The sequence below is a fragment of the Electrona antarctica genome (genome assembly GCF_951216825.1).
Source record: "Electrona antarctica genome assembly, chromosome: 10".
Lineage (NCBI taxonomy): Eukaryota > Metazoa > Chordata > Actinopteri > Myctophiformes > Myctophidae > Electrona > Electrona antarctica.
Genome location: NC_136791.1, coordinates 20,722,425 through 20,748,027, shown reverse-complemented (window position 1 = coordinate 20,748,027; position 25,603 = coordinate 20,722,425). Strand labels below are relative to the sequence as shown.

Below are 25,603 nucleotides of genomic sequence, written 5' to 3'. Positions count from 1 at the left end.
TGTGCTAACATCATCATCCGACAGTTTCTACATGCTGGGGACCCTCCGACCCATACTCAACATTTCTAACAAAACTTTGGTGAAGGCTACTCAACATGCCTGGGTTCACATTCTGGCCTATAAAATGATGAATCATTCATGCATCATTGATGCAATATTATTTTCAGTGTTGATTCGTCACTGAAGCGCGTGTGCTCTCACACACACACACACACACACACACACACACACACACACAGGGGGGGACACTAACTAACCCGTTGTTATTTTTAGCATTAGCCTAATTGATGACTCAACAACAAAGATGACTCACCAGCCGACCAGGCCTGACTTAGGGGCTGGCATCAAGCAAAAACCTTAAAAATAAAGAACAAAAAATGAATATTAGGCCTACTATGGCTGGCGGCTGCGTACTGACTACTGTTATCAGTGTAAGACAAGTAGAAATTGAGAAACCCACCTCTTGACGCTGAAAAGGCACTTTGCATTCATAGACAGGTGTCAGTCATCTGACTCAATCAGGAGAAATACAATGAAAAGTGCGCCACCTGACAGACAGGGGAGTTTTCTGGTCACACCATTCTCAGACAGTACTGTCCGCATTATTAGACCTTAATACTTAGCTACCACTGTAATTTAATTAGAATTTGATTATGTGTAGGGCAGGGCAGCAGGCCTATGCTTGTACTGTAGGCCTATTGTATGAAAACGTAGATTGTTAAATGTTCCAACCAAAGTTAAAAGCACTGGTTCTCAAAGTGGGGTCCAGGGACTCCAAATGATCCTTGAAGGTGTTTTTTCAAGGGGTCCCCAACATAATTATAGGCTAGTTTATATCTAGAAGTAGCGTTAACTCACTCAACCTCGTGTTTTTTGTTTGTTCTATAGGCAGCCCACATAACATTTCCAGTAGGGAGAACATTGGACATGCGCTGCTCCCGTGCTAGCTGTTATGATTAGGTTAGGGTTTGAGGTAGGTTGTCGTTTGTCGGACCAATGACTAGTCTTAACTAAGTACTGCACCCTCATCGATAACATTATGAAGAATGATAGATGACACAAATGATCAATTTTCATAATCCCATAGAAATTCTATTGAACATTTGAAAATGTTCAAAATCCTTTAGGATTTTCCAATGTTCCGATGCAAATGTTCCTATAGGATTGTTTCACTAGGATAATATAAACATAATTATTTTCTTTAAAACCTTGAGTTTATTGTGATAGTGATAAATGGGACGTTACAATGATCGAAGCTGGAACACAATCGATTGATTGTTTGATCATTAAAACCACTGCTTCAGAATTTCCCGCAACAATTCCTGGACAAAACAAACAAACACTTACTTCAAAGGTCTGTAGAATTTATTACAATTCCAACAGTTTAGACAAAAAGCAGCCATTACAGAAATATATACAAGTCAGAATTATTATTTTTAAAATACTTTTGTGACAAGTCTCAAGTGCCATGAGTTTCAACTTGGCCCCGAGATTCAGTCCCTGCAACGCTGCCTCAGTGCGGTGCTTTTCCAAGATAGATTTCATCGTGTAAGGAGAAGCAGTTCATAACAGATTCTCCCATTTCTTCAATTATATAAAAAAAAAAAGACCATTTCCTTGGCCAAATATGAGTGTGTGTGCTCTTTACAGGCATGCATATATAGACTGCCGCCATCTGCAGGGTGGGAGGGAGTCTTATACCGTCACTACGCATCCACTATGCAACTTTGAAACCCATCCAAGCCACATACTAACTGTCGTAGCACAAACTCACCAAAACACATTGCTTGCTACAAAAAAAGAAAAGAGCAGCTGGCTTGACCGTGTGTGTGTGTGTGTGGGGGGGGGGGGGGTTCTCTTGCAGGCTCTTCACATCCACCGCCACCATTTCCCTTAGTTATACTAAAACATGGTTCCTATCCAACAAGTCCAAAACCTTCGGCAGGTGTGCTCTGGTATTGGGAGTGCTTTTTAAGACTTTGAAGAGAAAGGGGGGGGTCAGGGGTAAAATGTCTGTTAATACTGTACAATTGCAATATGGCATGAGAGAAGGGTGGGCAATGCTCCAAGGCTAGCCACCTGCCTCAGTAACTAAACCATAACTCAACTATGATGATATATATGTATACTGCAGAGGCTACATATTAATATCGCCCTATGCAGTAGTAGTCTGCCTGCTAAGGGAACAAAAGCTCACACTTGGCAAAAATGTAAACAAATATTGTGAGACAGTCATTGCAGCTGTATAGATAAATCACTATTGGCAGCTTCGCAACTGGTCTTGAGGAAAATATAATATATCCTGACCGACGTGCCAAACAGAAACATTGGCTCCTCCCTCCCCACTTGCCTGTATTTGAGAAATCAGGAAATGGAGGATGAATAACTTTTTCAGAAAATATAATATCTTCGACGTACATTTGTTCCTATATGTGGCGTGGGGCCTCTGTCTGGACCCATGCTAGCTGGGTATGACTGTGTCGTCACTCTGGGCCCATGCTAGCTGGGTATGACTGTGTGTCGTCACTCCTGGCCCATGCTAGCTGGGATGACACTGTGTTGGTGGTGGGTGGGTGGGTGGGCATAAGAGGGCAGCGGTTCTCTAACAATGGGGTTCCTTGAGGGAGTTCCAAATGGACCCTTAATTACAGGTGTGAAACTGAGGGCGTACGGATGGAACCAAATAGGTTCCATTTGGGTGGGGGGGGGGGGGGGGGTGCTACAGCCAGCGGCGGTGTCGCTACAAGGAGTGCATGAAGTTGTCCAGGTCGTACTCCGTGTCGTACTGCTGCTGGTCCCACAGCTCTCCCAGGTCGTCCAGCACAGACTTCATCGAGGCCTTGCCTGAGGTGGACGGCGACGCATCGATCTTCTCACCCTTGTTGTCCTGAAAGAGCCATTTACACATTGGTTCGGTAAAAGAGCCATTTACACATTGGGTCGGTAAAAGAGCCATTTACACATTGGGTCGGTAAAAGAGCCATTTACACATTGGGTCGGTTCCCTTTACCTTTATTTCCAGGAATTATTTACCTTTATTTTAAATCATTTATATGATTTGCACGGGTAACGCACCATAAGTCAGAGCACGGTGGTTACACATTGGTTGGGTAAAACACGGGGGCGAGGATACATCTGTTGTTCTAGGCAAGCTTGATGTGCATTATATTAGGTCAGAGTTTCTGAAAAATTCTTTTTGATTTCATTTGCAGGTCAGATGTCTACATTCTAAATCAATATTTGTTATGATTACATTTTCAAATCAATATTTGCTATGATTAAAATTTCAAACTCAAGCAGCCTAAACCAAGCACATTAAAAACAAGCATGATTGTCCTAACCTTGTCCAGAGTGAAGAGGTTGAGAAGCTGATCTGTGCCCATGCTCTGCAGGCTAGAGTTGTCCTGGCTGATGATCGTGTTGGCAATGCTGATCTTGAACTTCTGGAGTCCCATGATCTTCTCCTCCAGTGTGCCTCGTGTGATCAGCCTGTATACGTTCACCACCCGTTTCTGCAGGACAGAGACACGTGTGACAGAAGGCACTTGATGTAGAAGACCATTTTTCATTTTATTATTAAATACCCCATGTTGCACACCATTCTTAAATTTCGGAGCCATCACAAGGCCTACATGGATTTCACTTGTACTGGTTCAGTGAGATCTTGTACTGGCTTCAGTGAGATCTTGTACTGGCTTCAGTGAGATCTTGTACTGGCTTCAGTGAGATCTTGTACTGGCTTCAGTGAGATTCTGTACTGGCTTCAGTGAGATCTTGTACTGGCTTCAGTGAGATCTTGCCTGGCAAAGAAATGGGGTCTATGGAGAGCACTGGTGTACATGTCACTATACACCTACTCTGGGAACTGACCTCAATATTGGTCCATTGCATTGATAACGAATGATGCACACCTATGGAAGGCTTAGCCCGGGGCAAAATTGTCATTTAGACAGGACAGCGCAAATTAACGAAGAACACACACATACTGTAGTGTAAATAACAGCAGATTTAGCAAGGGTGCTAGTAAGTGTATGAAGTCACGGTATCCTCTTTGTATAAAGCAAAAGGTACAGTACCTGTCCTATCCTATGTGCACGATCCATGGCCTGCAAGTCCCTCATGGGGTTCCAGTCGTGTTCGACAAACACTACCGTATCTGCGCCCGTCAGATTGAGACCCAAACCTCCCACATGGGTGGTCAGCAGCAGCACGTCAATGGAGGGGTCATTATTAAACCTGAAACAAAGTGCGGTTAACAAACACCTTGATGATGCGAGGAAGATTTCTGCAAATGCATTAAGAACATAAGACAGAGTCTTGACTCTTGTCCCTGTCCAATCTTTTTTTTTGTATCTGTCGATAGTGAATTATAGTAGTTTGAGAGCAAAGCCACACAAAACACCAAAATGCTGTGTTCAGTGGCAAAGCCGCACTATGGGATAAAAAATAACTGATAAATTGGATTCTTGTAAACTAGTGTGACAATGGTCTGCATCTCCAAGGGAAATTACCTTTATAAATACTTCACCTACGAGAACTAAAGTGTTTCACAAGAACAATGTTGGTGTAACTTAAAAGAGATTATAAAGAAAGATATAACTTTCACTCTAGACAACTTTCACTTTAAATTCACCAGGCATTTTCTGGTCATGCTTTATTAGTTTGAAGCTAGAGATGTTCTGCCACGACATTTAAAGAATAAAAAAGGATTATTTTTTTTGTCTGAGCTTCTTGTTGTATGTGGCTGGAATAATAATAGTGCTCTCAACCAAAGTGCATGCATACAGTAAACCTAGTAACAGCACACATACAGCTTACTTCCGATTGTTTTTTTGCACTTTACATTTTTTCTTCAGTGTGCCATGGGCTTCTGTAAGTTCTCTTCAATGAGGTGGTCTATAATGATGTGGTAACAGGCCTTGTGGTTAGAGTGTCCAGTCCACCCTGAAACTGGGAGGTCGGGGGTTCGATCCCCGGGCCGGGTCATACCAAAGACTGTAAAAATGCGACCCAATGCCTCCCTGTTTGTCACTCAGCATCAATGGGTTGGATCAACTAATCAAACGATTCCCGGGTGCGGTACGGCTGCAGCTCACCGCTCCAGGAGGTGGGTCAAATGCGGAGAACAGATTTCACTGCGTTAACGTGTGTGACAAATCTTACGACTTTGACTTAATAACCGGGAGGAATATATAAATTTTTCTCTTTCAGGACACAAAGGCAGTCCCTCCCCCACTGACCTGGACACTATGGAGTGGCGCTGGCCGGCCGGCACACTTCCGTCCAGCCTCAGGTAGGTGACGCTGGGCAGCTTGGGCCTCAGCAGGTCGTTCTCCACGATGTCCAGCATGCTCTTCAGCTGACAGAAGATGAGCACACGATGCTGGGCCACCACGGCCTCCGTGCCTCCATCCACTGCACCGCTGCCTCCCAGGCCGCAGTCCAACAGCAGCTGGACAACACAAAGACACTCCGTCAGGGCTGGGATTACATCAGGGGTCATCGCCACGATGGCTCGTGGTGGACATATTTGTAAAAATAAAATATTTTTTATCAGACATACAAAATGAGTGGAAAGTAATATTAAAAGAAACACGCAAAGAAAAGAGCCAGCCCAGAATGGCCATAACAGCTCTGTAACTGAGAGTGTACAAATGGAACCATTGTTCTCAGACGCAAAACTAAAGAATATTTTGTTAGTCGTTAGTTACGATTTTGTCTACAATTCTTTGCTTTTGGCAAACGTTGATCCAAATAACAATTTTTCTACATTCTTGAATTGTGTAGACTTTTTGTAAATTAAGTAATGCAGATGTTTAACAATAATTTGTCACAGACATACAAAATGAGTGGAAATGAATATTGCAAGAAACGCACATAGAAAAGAATGGCCATAACACGTCTGTAACTCAAGAGTTAAAGATCTATAAGGGTCCATTTGGTTAACAATTCTCCATCATTTAGCTGCATGGGGACCACCTGGTCTCTTGAATAGTTCATTTAGTTTTAGTCACAATTTTGTCACCTGAAATGTCTTAATGTTAGTCTAGTTTTATTCGACTAAATATCATAGGATTTTAGTAGACTAAATCTACAGTTGATTTAGTTGACTAAAATGTATTTTGACGGGCCTTGATGCCGTCGTAATGACTGATCGGCTATTTTCAGCATGCAACCACATGTAAAATGACTTATACTGGATCTCTAGTCCGCTATAGTCCATTCCTAATATTTTATTCTAGTTTTTATTTGTTGACGAAATTGTCAGTATATTTAATCTTATTTTTAGTCATCATAGCTTAGTTTCCATTTAGTTTTCGTCAGTGGAAAAAGGCACTCGATGAACATTTTTCGTCTTAGTTTTAGTCAACGAAAACAACACTGCTCAAGGTCCACTGGTAGATCCGCCGGACCACTGGTTGAAAACCACCGTCTCGTACCTGTTTGAGTGCAGACAGTTTGGGAGCGTGCTGTAGGTCTCGCAGGCTGGTCTTCTGCTCTGCCAGCTGCTCTGTGACGCGCTTGTACTCGGGGTGCTGTGGGGTCAGCACCAGGGCTGGGTGGTTACACAGCTTCCGCAGGTACTGCAGAGCCTAGAAAGATACCATTACAATATGCACACGTTTACCATAAAACAAAGTCCTACAGTATATATACAGTATACGCTATACCGCATTGAAAACAAAAACCCACATAAGTACTTCAGTTCGTTCAGTTCTCAAATGTTACCAATTAAGCGATTTAGTTAGCCAATTTCAATCCACAATAGGTTTTTGTTTGCTTGGATAAGTGTTCATAGCACGTCACTTTGTGCCGCACTGCGAGCTTGTACATGTGCCATTTGTGAACATTGATGGAAAAAGTGTGAGAACTATTGATTTAGAAGGCATTTGTAGAATGGGCCTCATTAATGGGTTAGAATGCATCTCTCAGTTTTTAATTAAACTCGGTATACAACACGTCATGTGTACCTGGAACACGTGACCCGTTGCCTTCAGTTTGGGCTTCTCTTCTTCTTGCGTGGAGGGGTTGGCGATCGTGTCCTCCACGTTGACCTTGGCTCGTGACTTGGCGAAGTCCTCATACAGTTGAACCTGCACAACAATTAACAAAACTGGTTAGACTTTTTACACTGGAGGGCTTGTTAAATTGAACAAGCACCGCAGGCACGTGCACAGGGCCCCGTCTTCTCTCCCCACTCTAATCCACTCCTATTGAAAACTGCTCGTGCAGCGAGCTCTCCACAACAGCTTGTAACTTACAAACGGATAGTCGCGTACATGCCATGACTTTTTCCCCGATTCTACGACATCTGTGCGCGTAATATTCAGTGAAGGTAGATGAAAAAAAAAAACTATAAACCCAGGGCACGCAATGAGTTTAACTAACAAAAAGGCTCTTCTTGATTATTCGATTGATCCACAAAGTCAACAAATGGAACAACAGCCTAGAAAATAATGCAGGGCTGCAGCACTAGTGGTACCTGTAGGGGACTCAGGGTGCAGTAGTAGTCCTGAATAATTTTGGGAGGGAGGTCCTGTAGCACATCTTCTTTCATCCTTCTCAGGAGGAAGGGTAACACCTGTCGATGAAGGGCCTCCATGGCCAGGACACCTAGGAGACCGCACAGAGTGGAGATGTCAACATGAGCACCATTTCTGTTTTATCAATACATCCACCTGGAAACATCCAAATGGAATTTTATAATTTCATGAATTAATTCTGACTAAAGGCCTTTTCAGACTCTGAGCGAGTGACGCAGGAGTTGTGGCCTGGATCAGCGACAGGTCTGCTCATGAGGGGCGCAGGACACGTAGGCGCGAAGAAAAAAAAATTGCTCACCACAATCCAGGTCTCATCTCCCGTGGGCGTGTGCACGAAAAGGAGCACGCGCGTGCGACAATTTTTCACAGGACCGCGCCCGTCCAAAATAAATGCATGCCTTATCATTGAAAAGTAATTACGAGGCGCGTCAGTCGCTCCCCGTCTGAAAAGGCCTCGACAGATTAACCAAGGCTGACCACCAGAGAGAAGGGATCATCCTTACCTGCCTCCTGCTCCCGCGATGAGCTCTTGGCATCGCGGCTGGCCAGGATGGGTTTTCCGTAGCGGGCGGCGAACTGGCGCTCCGTGCCCAGGAAGCCTGGCATAAGGAAGTCGAACAGGGACCACAGCTCCAGAACGTTGTTCTGAGGGACGAGGACATCGATCAGTGTCGTTTTTGGCAGCAAATTTTGATTTTAGTTTTAGTCATAGTCTCTTGAATAGTTTATTTAGTTTTAGTCACATTTTAGTCACCTGGAATGTCTTAGTGTTAGTCTAGTTTTAGTCGACTAAAATGTATTTTGGTGGGCCTTGATGTTGTTGTAATGACTGATTTTACACTTGCTGAAAATAGCAGATCTACAAGCTCACAACGCGTCGCGAGCTTGTAGATCTGCTATTTTCAGCATGCAACCAAGTGTAAAATGACTCATACTGGATCTCGTGTCCACTAGTCCCCTTCCTAGCATTTTAGTCTCGTTTTTAGCTGTTGACGAAATTGTCAATACATGAGTCCTCATAGCTTAGTTCATTTAGTTTCCATTTAGTTTGTCAGTGAAAATAGGTAGTCGACGAACATTTTTCGTCTTAGTCGACGAAAACACTGACATCGATCACGTCACAACAACCCATGCAAGACCTCCCACGAGCAAATCATTATCCAATCTCTAAGGACTGACTAAAAAATAATTAAATTATTTTAATAAATAATACAACCACTGATAATAAGACACAGCATGTGCAAATGTTTTATCATTCTACTCAAAGAACAAAAAAGGCCAGTATTTCAACAGATAAAGCTCCGGCAACTAAAAAGGTTATGAAGTCTGGTGGCCTCTTTACCTGGATGGGCGTTCCTGACAAAATGATTCTGAAGTTGGCAGCCAGCTGCTTGATGGCCTTGGAGAGCTTGGTCTTCCCGTTTTTAATAATGTGACCTTCGTCGAGGATACAGTAATTGAATTTTATATTTCTGAAAATAAAGAATGGAACACTGTGTCGTCATTACTTACTAGATTGTGGTAGACAATAATAAATAAGTGCAAAAACTAGGTCTCGGAATCAGGCGTGGGCTGGTAGATACTGTAACTCACCTAAAAAAGTCGATGTCATTTCTAACGACATCGTAAGAGGCTACTACAAGATTGTGCTTTTTCACCTGATGCTGCAACCTGGGAATGAAAACATACAGTATATTATAGTAAGGGGTAGAAAGAGGTATAAAATAAAAAGCATTTACTGAGATGTCATCTCACTCCCCCCCCCCCCCCCCCCCTCTCTTGTTGCATATTTGCATGAATCATGGCAGTTCTTAATGGGCTCTATGCACACACTTTGGAAAGAACTTTGACCCCCTTCCTTAACAGGTGTTACTGATGGTCAAACAAAGTCAGGGTGCTGCTATATTGTGCATGTTGGCTCACTGGAAACACTGCTACACCAGTGGGTCTCAAAGGTGTCCTTGAGTAATAATAATAATAATATCTGGGAATTATATAGCGCTTTTCATGACACTCAGACGCTTTTCATGTGATGGGGCCGGGGGGGGGGGGGACAAGAAAAATTACAACTTTATTAGAGAAAACAATTATGTAGTAAAACAGTGCATATAACAAGTTTCAGCTTGGAAATGCGATTCTGAACAGGTGGGTTTTCAGTGCAGATTTGAAGGTAGGAAGTGAGGGGGCATCTCAGATATGTTTGGGGAGAGCATCCCAGAGGGTAGGGGCGGCCACAGAGAAGGCCCTGTCGCCCCAGGTTTTGCGTTTTATTTTTTTAGGGACCTCAAGGAGGCCGGCGTCGCTGGACCTGAGGGGGCGTGTGGCTTGAGGAGATCGGAGAGGTAGGGGGGGAGCCAGGTTGTGCAGTGATTTGTAGGTGGTGAGGAGTCATTTGTGGGGTTTTTTTTTTGTGGTGATGCCGTAGAGGATGCTAATGCAGTAGTCCAGTCGGGATGAAATGAAGGCGTGGATGAGGGTTTCAGCTGCTGAGTGGGATCCAAATGGCCGGGTTACGGGTGTGTAAGTAACTCTGAGTGTACAGATGGTGTACATTTGTACACTCTGAGTTATGGGGGGGGGGGGGGGGGTCCTTGAAATAAATAAAAAAAACACTGTACACGAAAGGTAACAGAGCCTTAATTAGTTAAGTATCATCGGTAACACCTGTGAAAGTAGGAAGCGTTATTATGTGTGCAATAGAGCCCATTGCAGGTCTAATATTAATTTTGACAGACAAACAACATCCCTGCATTTACTGGACAGACATGTCTTACCTGACTCGTTCCGTAGGGGGCCCAGTGTAATGCAGGGGGTTGAGGTACTCTTTGGTGCAGAACTTGCTCACCTCGTCCACCCAGTGGCCCGTCAGGGTGGGAGGGCATACCACCAGGGACGGCAGGGGGTTGCTGTCTGGCGCCTTGGTTCTGGCATATTCCTGTGTCCTGAAACACACACATGCACGTACAAGCAGCGAAATGTTGTTTTTAATGTTGCCATGCAAATGTTCTGCTTAGCCGAGTAAAAACGGTGATTAGAGTGCACATGCAACTAGTCCAAGCTCCATCAGTTTCCCCGAGTTTGGACAAAACGTATAAAATCGTACGCTTCGTAAACCAATATCGCGAAGTTTCCTCATTTGCTTAGCAGTGTAGCCAAGTGAACCTGCTGCCCTCAAATTTACGTTCTACAAACCTTGACTGGTTCAGTCCACCCGACGTGCCCACACGTCATAAGCAATCCAACCGACGGGTTGCTAGGACGTGTGTACACGTCCTAGTGCATCTTCAATGATATCAAACGAGAGAAGAATATTCAGAATTTCTCTTTTTTAGTTGGACTCCAAGGCCACCATACGCTTCGTTCTTTGTTCATCTGCGGTCCCGGTCACTTCCTTGTTTACCACTGCAGAAAGAATGCCTCATATCTCCTAATCTAGGGCGCTCTCCCTGGTTTTGATCAGAAGGATATACTAAGCTCTTCATTTCTGACTTCTCACCTGCATGACTGCCTCTCGTTCAAAAATATGAACACGAGGGATCAGCGATTATTATCGGATTCTTAGCGAGGTAAGCAAGCAAAAAAATATCTCCGTTTCTTTCCGGAACAGAAGGGTGGGCGGGGGGGCTTTACAGAGTAAAAGCGGCCATGTCTTCCCAGCACCCCAGAGCTTCTATTTTTTATTTATTTTTTACTTTGGAAAAAAAACAAAAACTGAAATAAAAACACACAACCTCAGCTGTTTGTTTCACACTAGAATATATATATATATATTATACACTCATACACACACACAACTTCACATACATTTACAATTATTCACAATAAAACAAGGAACAGAGCATCAATGGGAAGTGAACAATACTGAATATTTTTGAAGGAATCCCGGCGCTGATTGCGTTAATGTAGCAAAAGGCCAGCAAGTAAAATTTATATAGAGTATATTTGGCCACAGACCCCGATGCCTGAAAGGTTTTGTGCCAGAAGAGAAACAAAGTGTCAAACACAAAGTGACACGCTTTGAGCTTGTTTATCTGCTATTTTTGAATACTAGCCAATGCCAAAATCGAAAATGACAGGTGCTTTTACGTTTTTAATAATGGGGTAAATCAATCTGCTGATTTACCCATCAATCTTTCAGATTCCTTCAACAACCAATGCGATGATGCGAGTGGTGCAGTACCTGAGGTAGTGGTCCCCTGCCAGGATGCAGATGGACTGCAGGGTCTTGCCCAGACCCATGTCGTCACACAGGATGCCATGCAGCTTGTACTTGTTCAGGAAGGACAGCCAGTTCACTCCATCCTGGACGAGGAGAGGGGAAGGTGATTCATGAATTCTGAAAAACTGATTACGTGGGGCGGTGCCTGGTAGCTTAAGCCAAAGAGCATAGTCACTGTGTCACTGGCTGGAAACTGTGTACGTCCAAAACCGGTACTTTTCAGGAAATTGAAAAGAAGAACCTGTGAGCAAACGGATCAGCTAGTGCGTCATATCCTTCAGGTTTGAGTAAATGGTCCCGCACCCCTCCTACTATAGTACTAAGGGATAAAGTAAAGTTTTAAACCACAGCAGAGGGGCGCTATCTCAAGCGAACGCGAGTTGCCGTGTCGAACGTTGCGGAGTTCGCTTAGCCGACTCAGCCCCGTTTGAGGTGCGACCCGATATGGACAGAATAGTAAATCCCCAGAGTCTCGCAAGTAGGGAAAGTCACGAGAGCGGCGTGACCATTTACTCAAACCAGAAGGAAATTCCACATTCGCAACAGATCTAGTGTAGTCATTATTCAGTCACAAGCTATCATTAGTATTTTTTCTTTGATTGGATACATGTATAAAACCCAAAGACAGACTTCTCAGGCATGTCATACTGTAGGTGAAATATTCACAAGTCTTCAAAAAATAGTAGGATAACAATGCGTTCTGAACTATATTATTGTGTGACATTGTCATACTAAAAAGCTACAAAGCTACAGGTTACTGCCCGGCAGCAATGATAGGTTCCTTGTGAGCACCTGGACCCTTACTGTATCCAAACCCATCTTGTCATGACTCTCCTCTCGCTCTGCCCTTGGTTTCCCGTCACTCTAAAAATGACCCACCCATCAAGTACTGTACGCTGAAAAAAAATCTGGAAAAAAAAAAATCTAAAAAAAATCAATGCAGCAATTTATTTCCCAGACAGCTGAAGCTGGTGTGTCATGACTTCACAAGGTTCACATGCACCATAATTAAGAGTGGATCAGGAGGTAGAGCTTCCGTCTTGGAATCCCAGTCTGCTTACTGACGTATCCTTGAGCCAAGAACCACTAACTGCTCCCTATGAGCAGGTGGGTGCCTTGCATTGCTTCCACTGCCGTCGGCCCGTCGGTGTGTGAAATACTAGTGTTTTGGAGAAAGGCTCTATATAAATGCAGTCCATTTACCAGAAACAAGCTATGGCAGACTTGGCAGTCAGAGAAGAATTGAAGGTTAAAAAAGGACCATTCATAACCAGGTACTGCTACTATAAAGATGATATAGTTTTAAAATGTGTTCTAACTCAAGTGGATGCCAGGGTTCACACCACAAATTTAATAAAGACAACTGTGAACGATGTAGTCATAGTTATCGTTATAGTGCTTGGTGTGAACGGCCATTTAGTCAGGAACAATTTGAAAAAACAATTTCAAATGATGAATGTCTGTTACGACCATCAAACATCTTTGTTGTTAGATTAGATGTAGTACATAACTGCTACTGCAGTTGGGGGTGAAACCTATGATGTGAATAGGGAAAGTAAACTTGCTGGGGACCCACTGGAACCCCCTTAACTCTTTTTTTCCCCCAGGTACGTATATATACAGATGTCGACGCTAGGTGGCGTCATATCCCAGGTCCGTATATACGTACCCCAACGACGTATACTCCGTCTATATAATGGTTGAGGCCTATGGAAGCTTTTAACATTGGTCCGGTTCCTATAGAAACGCCCCACCGTTCCAACTATGGGATTGCAAATATAATCTCAGTTGCAAACCAGTTGAAAGGAGGATTTTCAAACCTCTATAAATCGGACTCCAGGATCGCTGTCCTTGGTGGATTTTCTGCCATCCACATTTCGGATTTAATTTGTGCCTTTGTACCGCGACGCTGCCGCCATGTAAAAGCTTCTGACAAAAGGTAAACAGTGTGCGCTTGTTCCAATGTGTAGCGAATGGGTTTCCCAAATTCCCATATTTCTGTGTCGTAAAGTACAAACAGTACAACAGTAATAGCATTTCAGCTTGCTAACTCTGCAGAGCACCATTAAGTGGATGGCTGGGTCAGCTTCGCTCCCAGCATAAAGCATTTAAAATGTGGCCTGTCAAGAAAGCCCTCCCGTTGTCAGCATTCTACATTATCTTTCGACTCGGCTCTCCCTGCAGCAGTCAACAATTCGAAAAATCTATTTCTGGAGCTGGCAGGAAAACAATGAGACTCCAGATGAAGTGTGTCTAAGATGCACTGCACCGAGTTGTTTAACTTGTTACAACACAGAGGGAGTCATCTTTCACCCACTACTGGAGGAAATGTCAAAAGAATAAAAATTAACACAAACACACCTGCTGGTATTTCCTGAGTTCGGCTTTAATGGGAACGGGGATCTTGTAGTTTTCCAACTTCCGGGCGTCAAGTAGTTGCTCCAGGAAGTGGCGTTCCCTGGCCTTCTGGCGAATCAGCTCAGCAGACATGGCCGGAGGGTCTGGTATGCCTGCCTGAAAGGACGACGAAAAGAGCAAACACGGTTTTCTACACGTTATCTCGAGGAGTATTATTTAAGACCATTAGAAGCAAGGGTGGCATTAATCGGTCCTCAATGTAGTGAAAACGTGCATGCAGAAGTTTCAGGTAGCAATTGGACACTTGCGCTCATGATTTGGGGCATTTTGTTTAAAACGGGCCATACCTGCAAAGTTTAGATGTCAATCTTAGCCAACCACGATAGATTAAAAAGAAAAAAATATCACACAGATCGACTATCATGTGTACCGACTGATATTTGGATAAGATCTGAAGGACGAATATAAAAAATGTGTTTCACATAAGTCATCCACCTGGTAGCGTTATAAAAGTGTTTTGGTGTGTGCCAATAAAACACCAAAATGTGAAATGGAAATGTGAGTACTTTGTCCTCCATTTATTAAAACTTTTGGATGTGCTACCTTTTTTGGGATTTCTTTTAATACTCTCTCCCCATGCCTTCAGCCTGGCAGAGACAATAAAGCACTAATGTGGTTTGTACCTCCAGGGGCAGCAAGCGGATGAGCGTGGCGAAGCACTGCGTGGCCATGAAGCGGATGCTGTCACTGGGGTCACTCATGCGGCCCAGCACCGGGACCACCAGCAGCACAATGTAGGGCACGATGTCCACTTCCAACTGTTCCATGACACCTGGAGGGACGCGAGTCAAGGAGGGTAACACCACTACTACTACTGACTATGCTGCTAATATACTGTACATAGCAACAAGAACCCCAAAAGGTGTTCCCGTCCTGAAGGGGTAAAAACACCAAAAAGGGGTTCCCGCCCACAATAACAGTTGCATACATTTACACCAGGGAGCTGCTGCCCCATGCACAGGCAACCGGGCAGCTCCACCAAGCTCTGCTGGAGGATATATAGATGCTGAAGGGAATAAACAACTGTAGTCATTCAGAAAGAAAAATAGCATTTCTCCATTCACTTTCAGAACTTATTATTCACCTACTTTCTCCATGATCTCACAGAGTTCTCGGACCTCTAGTTCCGACAAACAATGACTAGTATCGCTGCTATGAAAAAGGTAGCGACGGTTCAATAGTCTGTGGACAGAGTCCAATAATTAAAATTTTCAGTGTAAAAGGATACAGGCCATGGCCTCGATGGCGCCTTCCTGCTTGGTGCAGTCCTCGATGTCGGCCAGCCAGGGCAGCACGTGCTCCAGGAAGTGGTTCATGGTCTCCAGCGTGGCGATCTTACTGAGCACCCCCACGCAGCGGGCTGCCATGTGGCGCACGGCCGTGTACGGGTGCTGCAGGCAGGTGAAGAGGTGGGGCAGGTACTGCAGCAGCTACAGTTCAACACAGGGAACCAAAGGAGAAGACAATGGGCTCTAAGCACACACGCCATTTTGGAAAATAACTTCGGCCACCTTCCCTACTTGTGTTATACCGCCGATACCAATGTTTAGTCTCCGTTCCATTCTGGTCAACATAAACAGAGTCAGGGACAGGGTGCTGCTATTGTGCCGACGGATATATTCCTACATCCGTAACAATGTTGGCTCACTGGAAACAATTTGCTACACCAGTATACTACAAATGGAACCAAACTGGACCCTTATGGGTCCATTTGGTACCACTCTCATTTGTACACGCTCAAGAGTTCTGTGGGAAATTATTACGTTTGCAAACCACTGCAACAGAGCCTTAATTTGTTTCATCGGTAATTAGTTTCATCGGCAACACCTGTGAAGGAAGTAGGGAAGCGGCTCGAAAGTAGTACGAGTTATTCTGTGTGCGAGTTATCAAACTGGGAGTTGAAGATATATATGTTCCACATCATTAGTTCTAGAATTCTTACCAGATGTTTGAGGTCTGAAGCCATGGCCCCGGCCGTGACCTCCAGGACTTGGAGAGAGTTGACCAGTTCCTGAGCGGCAGCATCTCCTCTCTCTAGCTGGGCCTGCACATCTACAGTAGTAACATTGATTCACAGTACAGACCACACTAGTCTCATTATTGGGCAATTTATGGGTCTATATAAGCAGTTAATCCCAATATCTCAACCCCAATTAGATATTTAGGGTGAGATTTCCCCATAAGATTACTGTATTGTACAATATGCAGATGAACACACTAGAAACAAACATAATTATGCCTAATCAATACATGGAAAGATTAAGATTGATTTTTTTTGTGCACAAACCACCAGGAAGAAGTACCCTAAAATGTATTCACAATTAAAATAATACAGTTGTGAACAGGCGCAACACTCTTAACAATGAAATGAATGTTATAATTTTTAATTAAAAAGGTGACATTATAGTCTACTCTAAGGGATTCGAACAACCATCATGATTAAGAATCCAAGTTTAGGAATAGGGTTAAGTTTTGGCACTGTTTTACTGAGGTTAAGTTTCTGGTTTAAGGTTAGGTTTAACCATAATTTACTTAGGTTAAATGGTAAATGGTAAATGGTGCATTTATATAGCGCCTTTACCCAAGGCGCTTTACATAGATTGTGCATTACATTCACCCATTCATACACCGATTGTGGCGGAAGCCATGCAAGGTACCAACCAGCACATCGGGAGCAATTTGGGGTTCAGTGTCTTGCCCAAGGACACTTCGACATGTAGACAGGAGGATCCGGGATACGAACCGCCGACACATGGATCATTGGACGACCTGCTCTACCTCCTGAGCCACAGTCGCCCCTAGGTTACTTTAGGAATACCAGGCTGGGCAGCTCCGCCGGCTGTATGTCCGGCCCGAGTTGGTAAATGGGCGACTTTGTTGGTATTCTGTAGGTTGGTGCCTTGCATGGTTGCCTCTGCCATCGGTGTATGAATGTGTGTGTGAATGTAATACACAATCTATGTAAAGCTTTTTAGATAAAAGCGATGATGATTTTCATCATGCACCTGTCCAGATTATTATCCCATTTTGGGTGGGAACCCCTTTTGGTGTTTTAAGCATTATGTTGTGTTTTTAACTCAAATGTTTGCTTCTGGGGGGGTCCTTGTAACAACATATTTTGAGATGGGGTCAGCAGCCAATTACATATAATTCAAGGGGCCCTTGACATGAAATAGTTATAGAACCACTGACATAGAAACATGAGGTTTTCAGAAAACTGGCAGGATTTAGAAGACATTTGTAGAATCGTGCTCAGGTCTAAATGAGTTATTGATAATGAATAATTGTTGCTAGTATCAACTCAGGTCATTTACCAATGGTTTGGTCATCATCCACCACGGTGGTCAGCGGCCCCACCATGGTCTCCCACAGGTATGGCAGAGACCTGGTGAGCTCTCGACCAAAGTGCCTGGCGATGGTCGTCAGGGAGAACTCTGCTCCTCGTCTCTGTACGAGACACGGCTTCTTACTCTGAAAGAACCACATGGAGAAGGAGATGCATGTCAAATGAACCCACTAAGACCAGGGGCCCGTTCCACGAAACTTGGATTAGAGATTAAACCGGGATTTAACAGATATCCTGGCTTAATATATCCTGGATCAGCGATTAACCGGTTTCATGAAAGCTGGTTAATCTTACCAGATTAATTTAACCAGTTAACCTGGATATGTTGAGGCTTGATTCGGTTTCATGAAAGTGATTCTACATTAGTTACCATGGAAACTAATGCTTTGGATTTAGCCTGCTCCAGACCAGGCTAACAGCCAGGTTTAACCTAATCCTGATGTCTTTACTGTTCATTAAGCAGTCAAACTGATCACAAACCAATGATGTTTTCCACACTTATTCAATTATTATGGGTTTATGTTGCCTTATTTTTATCGGTCTGCATTAAAGGACTAATTTAAGCACTATATAAAATCAAAGAACCAAAATATATAGGCTGCACAACATCATGACAGCTTGTGAGCTTGTAGATCAGCTGCTTTTGGTGAATGTTCCCCAGACTAGGTTTGCTGTCGTGCAAGTGCACGGTTAAGAAGAATTATTATATTATATTATATTATATTATATTATAATTTTAAAAAAAAAAATGTAAAAGTGAAAACCACTAACTATTACCATTACTCATTGTTTTACAACATATTACCATTGTAACGTTTCACCCACTATTGAACCCATGACCCACAGTTCACCAGTCTGGCCCCTGTCTGGACAACAACCCCCTTCCCCAAAGGTAGCTCCCTCAGAGGAGGGAGTTATGGCCAAATATCACAATGCGACAATATCATTATGCTTACAATATTAAGAATTCTGTTTTAAGTTAATAGTAGTGGTAAAATGTAAACTATATTTTTGGGGTAGTTAATCATTCAGTCTATCCACTATTGAGAGTATGTTCTCTCTTTAATTACAGCAGCAGTATTTATTTTAGAAGCTTAAGTCCTTGTATCAGTAAGTCTTGAATAGATTAGTAAAGATACTGAGATATACAGAAGGGGGCAGTAATGCAACTATTAAGGATGCAAACTGCCATAATACCCCATGAAGAAGAAGGATCAGTAAATCTGTGTTCCACCGAATGGGTCTAGAGACAAAAAGCCAGGCTGTCTATTCAGCCAGGCTTTATGATCCTGGCTCGCTAAATCCGCCCATTCTAAGCCTCGCTTGGCTTTAGTGGAACGGAATAAACCAGGCTATAAAGACCAGGATTTAAAAAGCCTGGTTTTGGCCTAAATCCTGGATTAGTTAATCCAAGTTTCGTGGAACAGGCCCCAGGAACGCCATCTGTGACACCTTAGCTTTAAACCACTTTTTGTTTTTTATGTAGCTAAATCGTGAAAATGTGTGCAAATCATTGAATATATATTCTTTCACGGCGAATGATTTTAACTCAAATCTTTGCTTCAGTGGGGTCCCTGGAACTAAATATTTTCAGATGGGGGTCCGCAGCCAAATGCAGATAATTCTGGGGGTTCTCGACATGAAAACGTTTGAGCACCACTGATGTGTTTTTCAGAAAACATTTTGTAGAATCTGGTCTCGGGTCATTAAAAACATTGGTGATATAATAACTTGTCACCCTCATTAAGCCTCCTCCACCCACCTCATCGTTGTCCGTGTTGATGGTGCTGCCAGGGGGAAGTTCCATGGTGGAGGTCTTGGGGGCTTTGGGGACGGGCCCCCTCTTACTGGTGATGGCAAACGCTGCCCTCTGGTGGCGGTACAAGGTGATGATGCCTCGGGTTTTGTTGACCATGTGATGCGTGCAGTCTTTCTCCAAACCACCAGCTAACAACAAGGGGGAAAATGGGGAGGAGAATTGTCAGTCCCAGCCAGGCAAATGTTATGGTACGATGGTAGTGCTTAATCGTTTTCTTGGCAATCTATGTACTTTGTTTGTACCACTTTGATCTTGCACTTTGTTAGTTACTCTGATCTTGCACTTCACTCTGGATAGGAGTGTGTGCTAAATGCCAAAATTGTACATTGTCCTATAATGTGGCCTGTGAGCAATTTTGGCTATATCCATATTTCATTTCAGACAGTATATGGATGTCACCATATTTTTAAAGCTTATGGATGTCACCATATTTTGAAAGCTTAAACGCTAATCACTCTACTTAAAATACCCCATGTGTACCTTTAACGGTTTCCTGCATGGCCGGCACGGGGCAAGCGGAGGACGGGGTGGCGCTTTGGTCGGCGCATATGGAGGCGCAGAGGTTCTTGACGATCTTGGAGTTGGGGCAGGGGGTGCGGGCGCTGCACTGCTGCAGAAGCTTGGCGATGAAGGAGGCGGCGTAGCCCTGGATCAGGGTGTTCTCCTCGCGCTTCACCGACTCCATCAGGGGCCTCACCAGTGGGTTGAGCTTGTCGGGCAGCGCCCGCAGGTTGACCAGGGCGCAGGCCGTGAACATGTGCACCCTCAGGTGGAGCAGCTGCCACTCGGCGTTGGTCTCCGCCACCGTGGCCTGGGCCTGCTGCCGCTTGCCGTCCAGCGGCTGCCACTGCCTCGACTTCATGTTCAGGTCCGCCGTCACGTCCGTGAAGATGGTGGTCACCTATAGGGCAGAGGATGGGCGAGGGTTTGACGATGAGAGGGCCACTTATATTTCCACACTCACTCCATGACTGTCGTAGCAAAAATTGCCGATCTACAAGCTCAAAACATGTTGCATCGCGACGCGTTTTGAGCTTGTAGATCGGCTATTTTTGCTATATTTGAATTGAAACCCTGAATAATTTTTTGGCATTTTTGCCAAATGTTAAGTACAAATACATTGGACATCAAAAAGACACTAACCTTTTAATACTACTCATTAAGCTACTAATTTAGACTGAAGTAATTAAAGCGGGTCATGTTTGCATGATTGGAATTGTAACAGCTGAAATCAATATATATTAGGGGAAATAGCCAATAATGCACATTTGCACAAAATAACACCTGCAATGAAGGTGAAGTGAAATAAAGGTAAGAAAGCCTTCTAGCATGGAATTCTCCTTTAAGGATTTAAGCTTTCTCGTGTGTGTGTGTCTCCAAGCCTCACCAAATCGTTGGCTTGGTCGATGGTGAAGACGCTACAGTTGAGGCGGTCTCCGACGTCTATCTGAGCGTCGGCCAGGAGGGCGATGAGCTGCTTGCACTCGTTCTGCATGCGAGTGAAAGGAATGGCGATCTCGTCGTAGTACAGCTGCTCCGAGAGGATGGCCAGCAGACGAGGCTGAACCATGGACGACACCACCTGACACTCCTGTGGAGAGACCAGGTGAAATGAGCTTACTTGCACACAGTGTTGATTTCGTCGACTAAAACTATAAGATAAAAAATGTTCATCAACTACCTTTTTCCACTGACAAACTAAATGGGAAACTAAATGAACTAAGCTATGGAGACTAAATATACTGACAATTGTGTCAACAAATAAAAGCTAGACTAAAATGTTAGGAAGGGACACAAGAGATCCAGTATAAGTTATTTTACAATTAGTTGCATGAAAAAAACAGTCATTACGACGGCATCAAGGCCCGCCAAATTAAAATTTGTTCGACTAAATCAACTGTAGATATAAACCCTATAAAGCTAGACTAAACACTAAGTCATTCCAGGTGACTAAAATGCGACTAAAACTAAATGAAAACTATTCGAGACTATGACTAAAACTAAAATCAAAATCTGCTGCCAAAAACGTACAGATGGACCCATTAGGGTCCGTTTGATTCCATGTATACACTCTTCACAGTTAAATTAATATTGAGGATTTTACTGTGTACGATTACAGTAGTTCAGACTTACTTTCTATATAGATTTTGCATTGTGTGATTACAGGAGACATTACATACCCTTTCAATAGAAAGTAAGTAACCATATACAGAGCAGCACCCATTATGCAAAGAAGTGCTGCTGTACATACAAGGGGTACTATGGAGGGGGCTGTGCAAAATATAGTAATAATAATAATAAGGTATATCAAAATGTGTAAAATGTCCAAAAACCTATCTAAAAGAAAGAAGAAATCAAGCAATTAAGTGGAAAGAGTGGAAATAGCTGACAGTGAAGAAATACTTCTAATCAGCCCAGGCCAGCCGGTGGTCAGTGGATGATTTAAATTGCAGGCCCAACCCGATACATTATAATCCTTAATAACCCCCACTTGGCCGATATAAAGTCTTCCAGTGGCAAAGTAGTTCATCCCGTACCTTCTGCAGCGATGGCCCACTCACACAGCACCTAGGCCCACCCATCACATATCTTATGCAACAAGGCTCACTCACACAGCACCTAGGCCCACCCATCACATATCTTATGCAACAAGGCTCACTCACACAGCACCTAGGCCCACCTATCACCATACCTTCTGGAGCGAGGTCCACTCACACAGCACCTAGGCCCACCCATCACATACCTTCTGCAACAAGGCTCACTCACACAGCACCTAGGCCCACCTATCACCATACCTTCTGGAGCTAGGTCCACTCACACAGCACCTAGGCCCACCCATCACATACCTTCTGCAACAAGGCTCACTCACACAGCACCTAGGCCCACCTATCACCATACCTTCTGGAGCGAGGTCCACTCACACAGCACCTAGGTCCACCCATCACATACCTTCTGCAAACGATGCCCACTCACACAGCACCTAGGCCCACCCATCATGTACCTTCTGCAGCGATGGCCCACTCACACAGCACATAGGCCCACCCATCACATACATTATGCAGTGAGGCCCACTCACACAGCACCTAGGCCCACCCATCACATACCTTCTGCAGTGAGGCCCACTCACACAGCACCTAGGCCCACCCACCACATACCTTCTGCAGTGAGGCCCACTCACAGCACCTAGGCCCACCCATCACATACCTTCTGGAGCGAGGCCCACTCACACAGCACCTAGGCCCACCCATCACATACCTTCTGCAACGTGGCCCACTCACACAGCACCAGGGCCACGGCGATGCGCTGCAGGGCGGACTTAGAGTTGAGGTGGAAGAGCAGCAGCTGGCTCAGGGACTCGGCCGGACGAATGTCCTGGGACGCATCATTGAGGTGAGGGTCACAGATGCACCGGCACAGAGCCCCCAGCAACCTGGAATGGAGCAAAGACCATTACATTACAGATGCACCAGCACAGAGCCCCCAGCAACCTGGAATGGAGCAAAGACCATTACATTAGAGAATGCACCGGCACAGAGCCCCCATCAACCTGGAATGGAGCAAAGACTATTACATTAGAGAATGCACCGGCACAGAGCCCCCAGCAACCTGGAATGGAGCAAAGACCATTACATTACAGAATGCACCGGCACAGAGCCCCCAGCAACCTGGAATGGAGCAAAGACCATTACATTAAAGAATGCACCGGCACAGAGCCCCCAGCAACCTGGAATGGAGCAAAGACCATTGCATTAAAGAATGCACCGGCACAGAGCCCCCAGCAACCTGGAATGGAGCAAAGACCATTACATTAAAGAATGCACCGGCACAGAGCCCCCAGCAACCTGGAATGGAGCAAAGACCATTACATTAAAGAATGCACCGGCACAGAGCCCCCAGCAACCTGGAATGGAGCAAAGACCATTACATTACATAATGCACCGGCACAGAGCCCCCAGCAACCTGGAATGGAGCAAAGACCATTACATTACAGAATGCACAGAGCCCCCAGCAACCTGGAATGGCAGGAGGGATTACATGTAGGGATGTCCCGATCACATTTTTGCTCCTGATCCTATTCAGATCAATAGATTTTGAGTATCTGCCGATATCCATGGTTCCCGATCCGATATTTCCTATTAGAACACTTATGCCATATCACAATAGTACAAAATCCAAAAATCACAGACAATATCCAGTCTAATATCATGATATGGATATAAGATTGATACTAGGGATGTCTAGATTTCAATGATCCAATCATTTGAAAATTACGGCGCTCTGCCCCGATTTCCGATCAGGTGAACGGATTGGGGACAACCCTAATTACATTACCATCGCCCACGAAGCACCACTGCCTATTGCCAGTTACACTTCAATACAATGTCCCCTGCTTACAGGTTTTGGATTATTTTCGGCGTTTTTCCGGCAGCAGTCTGCACTGGGAGATTTACTCTGAGCAGTGAAACGAAAAATGCCTTGCTAGTCCTGGAGATGTACAAACTAGGGCTGGGACTCGATTAAAAAATGTAATCTAATTAATTAGAGGCTTTGTAATTAATTTCTCGATTAATCGCATTTTAATCGCATATCAATATTTCAACCCGAGAACAGTGAGAAACCTTTTTTTTCAAATGTTTTTTGGTATCCCAGTGAATCAATGAATAGTGACTACAGGACACCACTCATTTTCAACATTTTACTATGTCATTAATATACCTCAGAGTTGTTGTCTGGAAATAATAAAAAGTCTCCCCATTCTTTGTTGCCTAGAACTGGAGGTCTGAAAAATATCTCAGTGACATCACAAAGATGTACTTCATAATGTTACTGTTTTTTGTCAGACCTCCAGTTCTAGTCAACACAAAATGGAGTGACTTTTTATTATTTCCATTTCCACACAACAAATGTTGAAAATGAGTGGTATTCCCCTTTAAGCAATACAACTTTTTTTCCCCCAACAGATAAACAAGTGCAGCAAGTGCCTATATAAAGTGTATTCAGTGTCTATATGAATACTCAAATGTGCTTACATGGCAGGGCATGAGAAAACAAATAAAAACTACTTTATTAGGGGGGAAACACTTAGACAAAGGAATAAAATCAAAAACTGTGGAATGAACTAGCTGGGGAGTGCATTTCACATGGGGTTGGGGCAGACCATTGTCTGACCACGGACTTCCACGCTTGCTGCTTCAGTATGTTTCGCATCGAGGACAGCTTGACAGCTTGGTGCTGTGGTGAAATCACCGCGAGCCTCCGGTGTACTCTGCGAGACATGTTAAGCTGAAGCTGCTAGCATGGAAGCTAACGTTGGTCATATGGCTCTCTTTGACATTGCACACAACCATGCTGCTATCCACGCGTCCATCCGTCCAGCCTATTCAGTACTTGAAATGCGCCCAGTGAGAAGCGTTCCGTGGTGAAAGGTGTGATTAAATGAGTTTATTTTTTTAATGAGATAACTTTTCTGTAGTTAATTAATCTCAATTAACACGTTAAAGTCCCGGCCCTAGTACAAACTCATCTCTTGATTATTATTACAGATTATTACGATGGGAATCTCGCATAGCTATGAGCTGTGCATTGGCACTGCCCTCACAATTTAATTTGATTACAATTCACCAGGTAACGATTCAATTCTACGATGCATGACGCTTTTCTATGTTACTGCACAACATGGCAACTTGTTCATCAGTCAATACAAGCAGTCAGATATAATTATAATACTGTACAGATTATATCCAATATAATTCTAAAAAAAATATGTTCAGTATATTATCATTATATAATTATATTTAGGCTTCCATTATCGATTATGTCACAAGTCACATTGTTGCATTGCAGCACGGCCGAATGGCAATGCATTGCTGAATCGTCGTTTTGACACCACTAAATGTACATGCAGAATTGAAAAAAAACCCTACTTGGCAGCCATGAGGCGAGCGCGGATCACCACATAGTCCCTGGTCATCGGGTCATCAGACACCGTCTCTGCTCCTGCCATGTACTCCTGCACGGTCTCCTTCACCTGAATGGTCCCTTGGTGGTGGGGTTTTGCGCCGGCCTTATCCTGGTCAGTGAATCAAATGGCATCGACATCAGACAGACAGCAGCACAACGTGTACCGATGTGGAGTTAGTTTGCAGCAAAATGTAAATGTGAACAGTCTACCGCTTAGACTGAAAAGCTGGGTTGTCTCGTCTGGACCAGTGGTTTTCAAATTAACACTTTTCATATTGCCGAATATCATTTCGGCA

The 25,603-nt window shown here is 44.0% G+C and overlaps 1 protein-coding gene across 1 annotated transcript in view; it reads right to left on the bottom strand.

Annotated features, from left to right (window-relative positions):
• Positions 1–1,347: 1,347 nt before the first annotated feature.
• btaf1 (BTAF1 RNA polymerase II, B-TFIID transcription factor-associated) overlaps positions 1,348–25,603 on the bottom strand; it is a 41,066-nt gene continuing 16,810 nt past the window's right edge. The window contains exons 17-38 of the mRNA XM_079512240.1: positions 25,271–25,416; positions 22,602–22,776; positions 20,734–20,937; positions 19,827–20,247; positions 19,290–19,474; positions 17,496–17,652; positions 16,124–16,233; positions 15,410–15,611; positions 14,805–14,953; positions 14,125–14,277; positions 11,725–11,846; positions 10,319–10,486; positions 9,138–9,215; positions 8,887–9,016; positions 8,048–8,189; positions 7,484–7,614; positions 6,972–7,094; positions 6,441–6,593; positions 5,241–5,452; positions 4,077–4,236; positions 3,342–3,512; positions 1,348–2,887 (exon numbers count right to left, since the gene is read on the bottom strand). Coding sequence (XP_079368366.1) covers positions 2,741–2,887; positions 3,342–3,512; positions 4,077–4,236; positions 5,241–5,452; positions 6,441–6,593; positions 6,972–7,094; positions 7,484–7,614; positions 8,048–8,189; positions 8,887–9,016; positions 9,138–9,215; positions 10,319–10,486; positions 11,725–11,846; positions 14,125–14,277; positions 14,805–14,953; positions 15,410–15,611; positions 16,124–16,233; positions 17,496–17,652; positions 19,290–19,474; positions 19,827–20,247; positions 20,734–20,937; positions 22,602–22,776; positions 25,271–25,416 — 3,639 coding nt within the window. The 3' untranslated portion in view covers positions 1,348–2,740. The remainder of the gene's footprint in view (positions 2,888–3,341; positions 3,513–4,076; positions 4,237–5,240; positions 5,453–6,440; positions 6,594–6,971; positions 7,095–7,483; positions 7,615–8,047; positions 8,190–8,886; positions 9,017–9,137; positions 9,216–10,318; positions 10,487–11,724; positions 11,847–14,124; positions 14,278–14,804; positions 14,954–15,409; positions 15,612–16,123; positions 16,234–17,495; positions 17,653–19,289; positions 19,475–19,826; positions 20,248–20,733; positions 20,938–22,601; positions 22,777–25,270; positions 25,417–25,603) is intronic.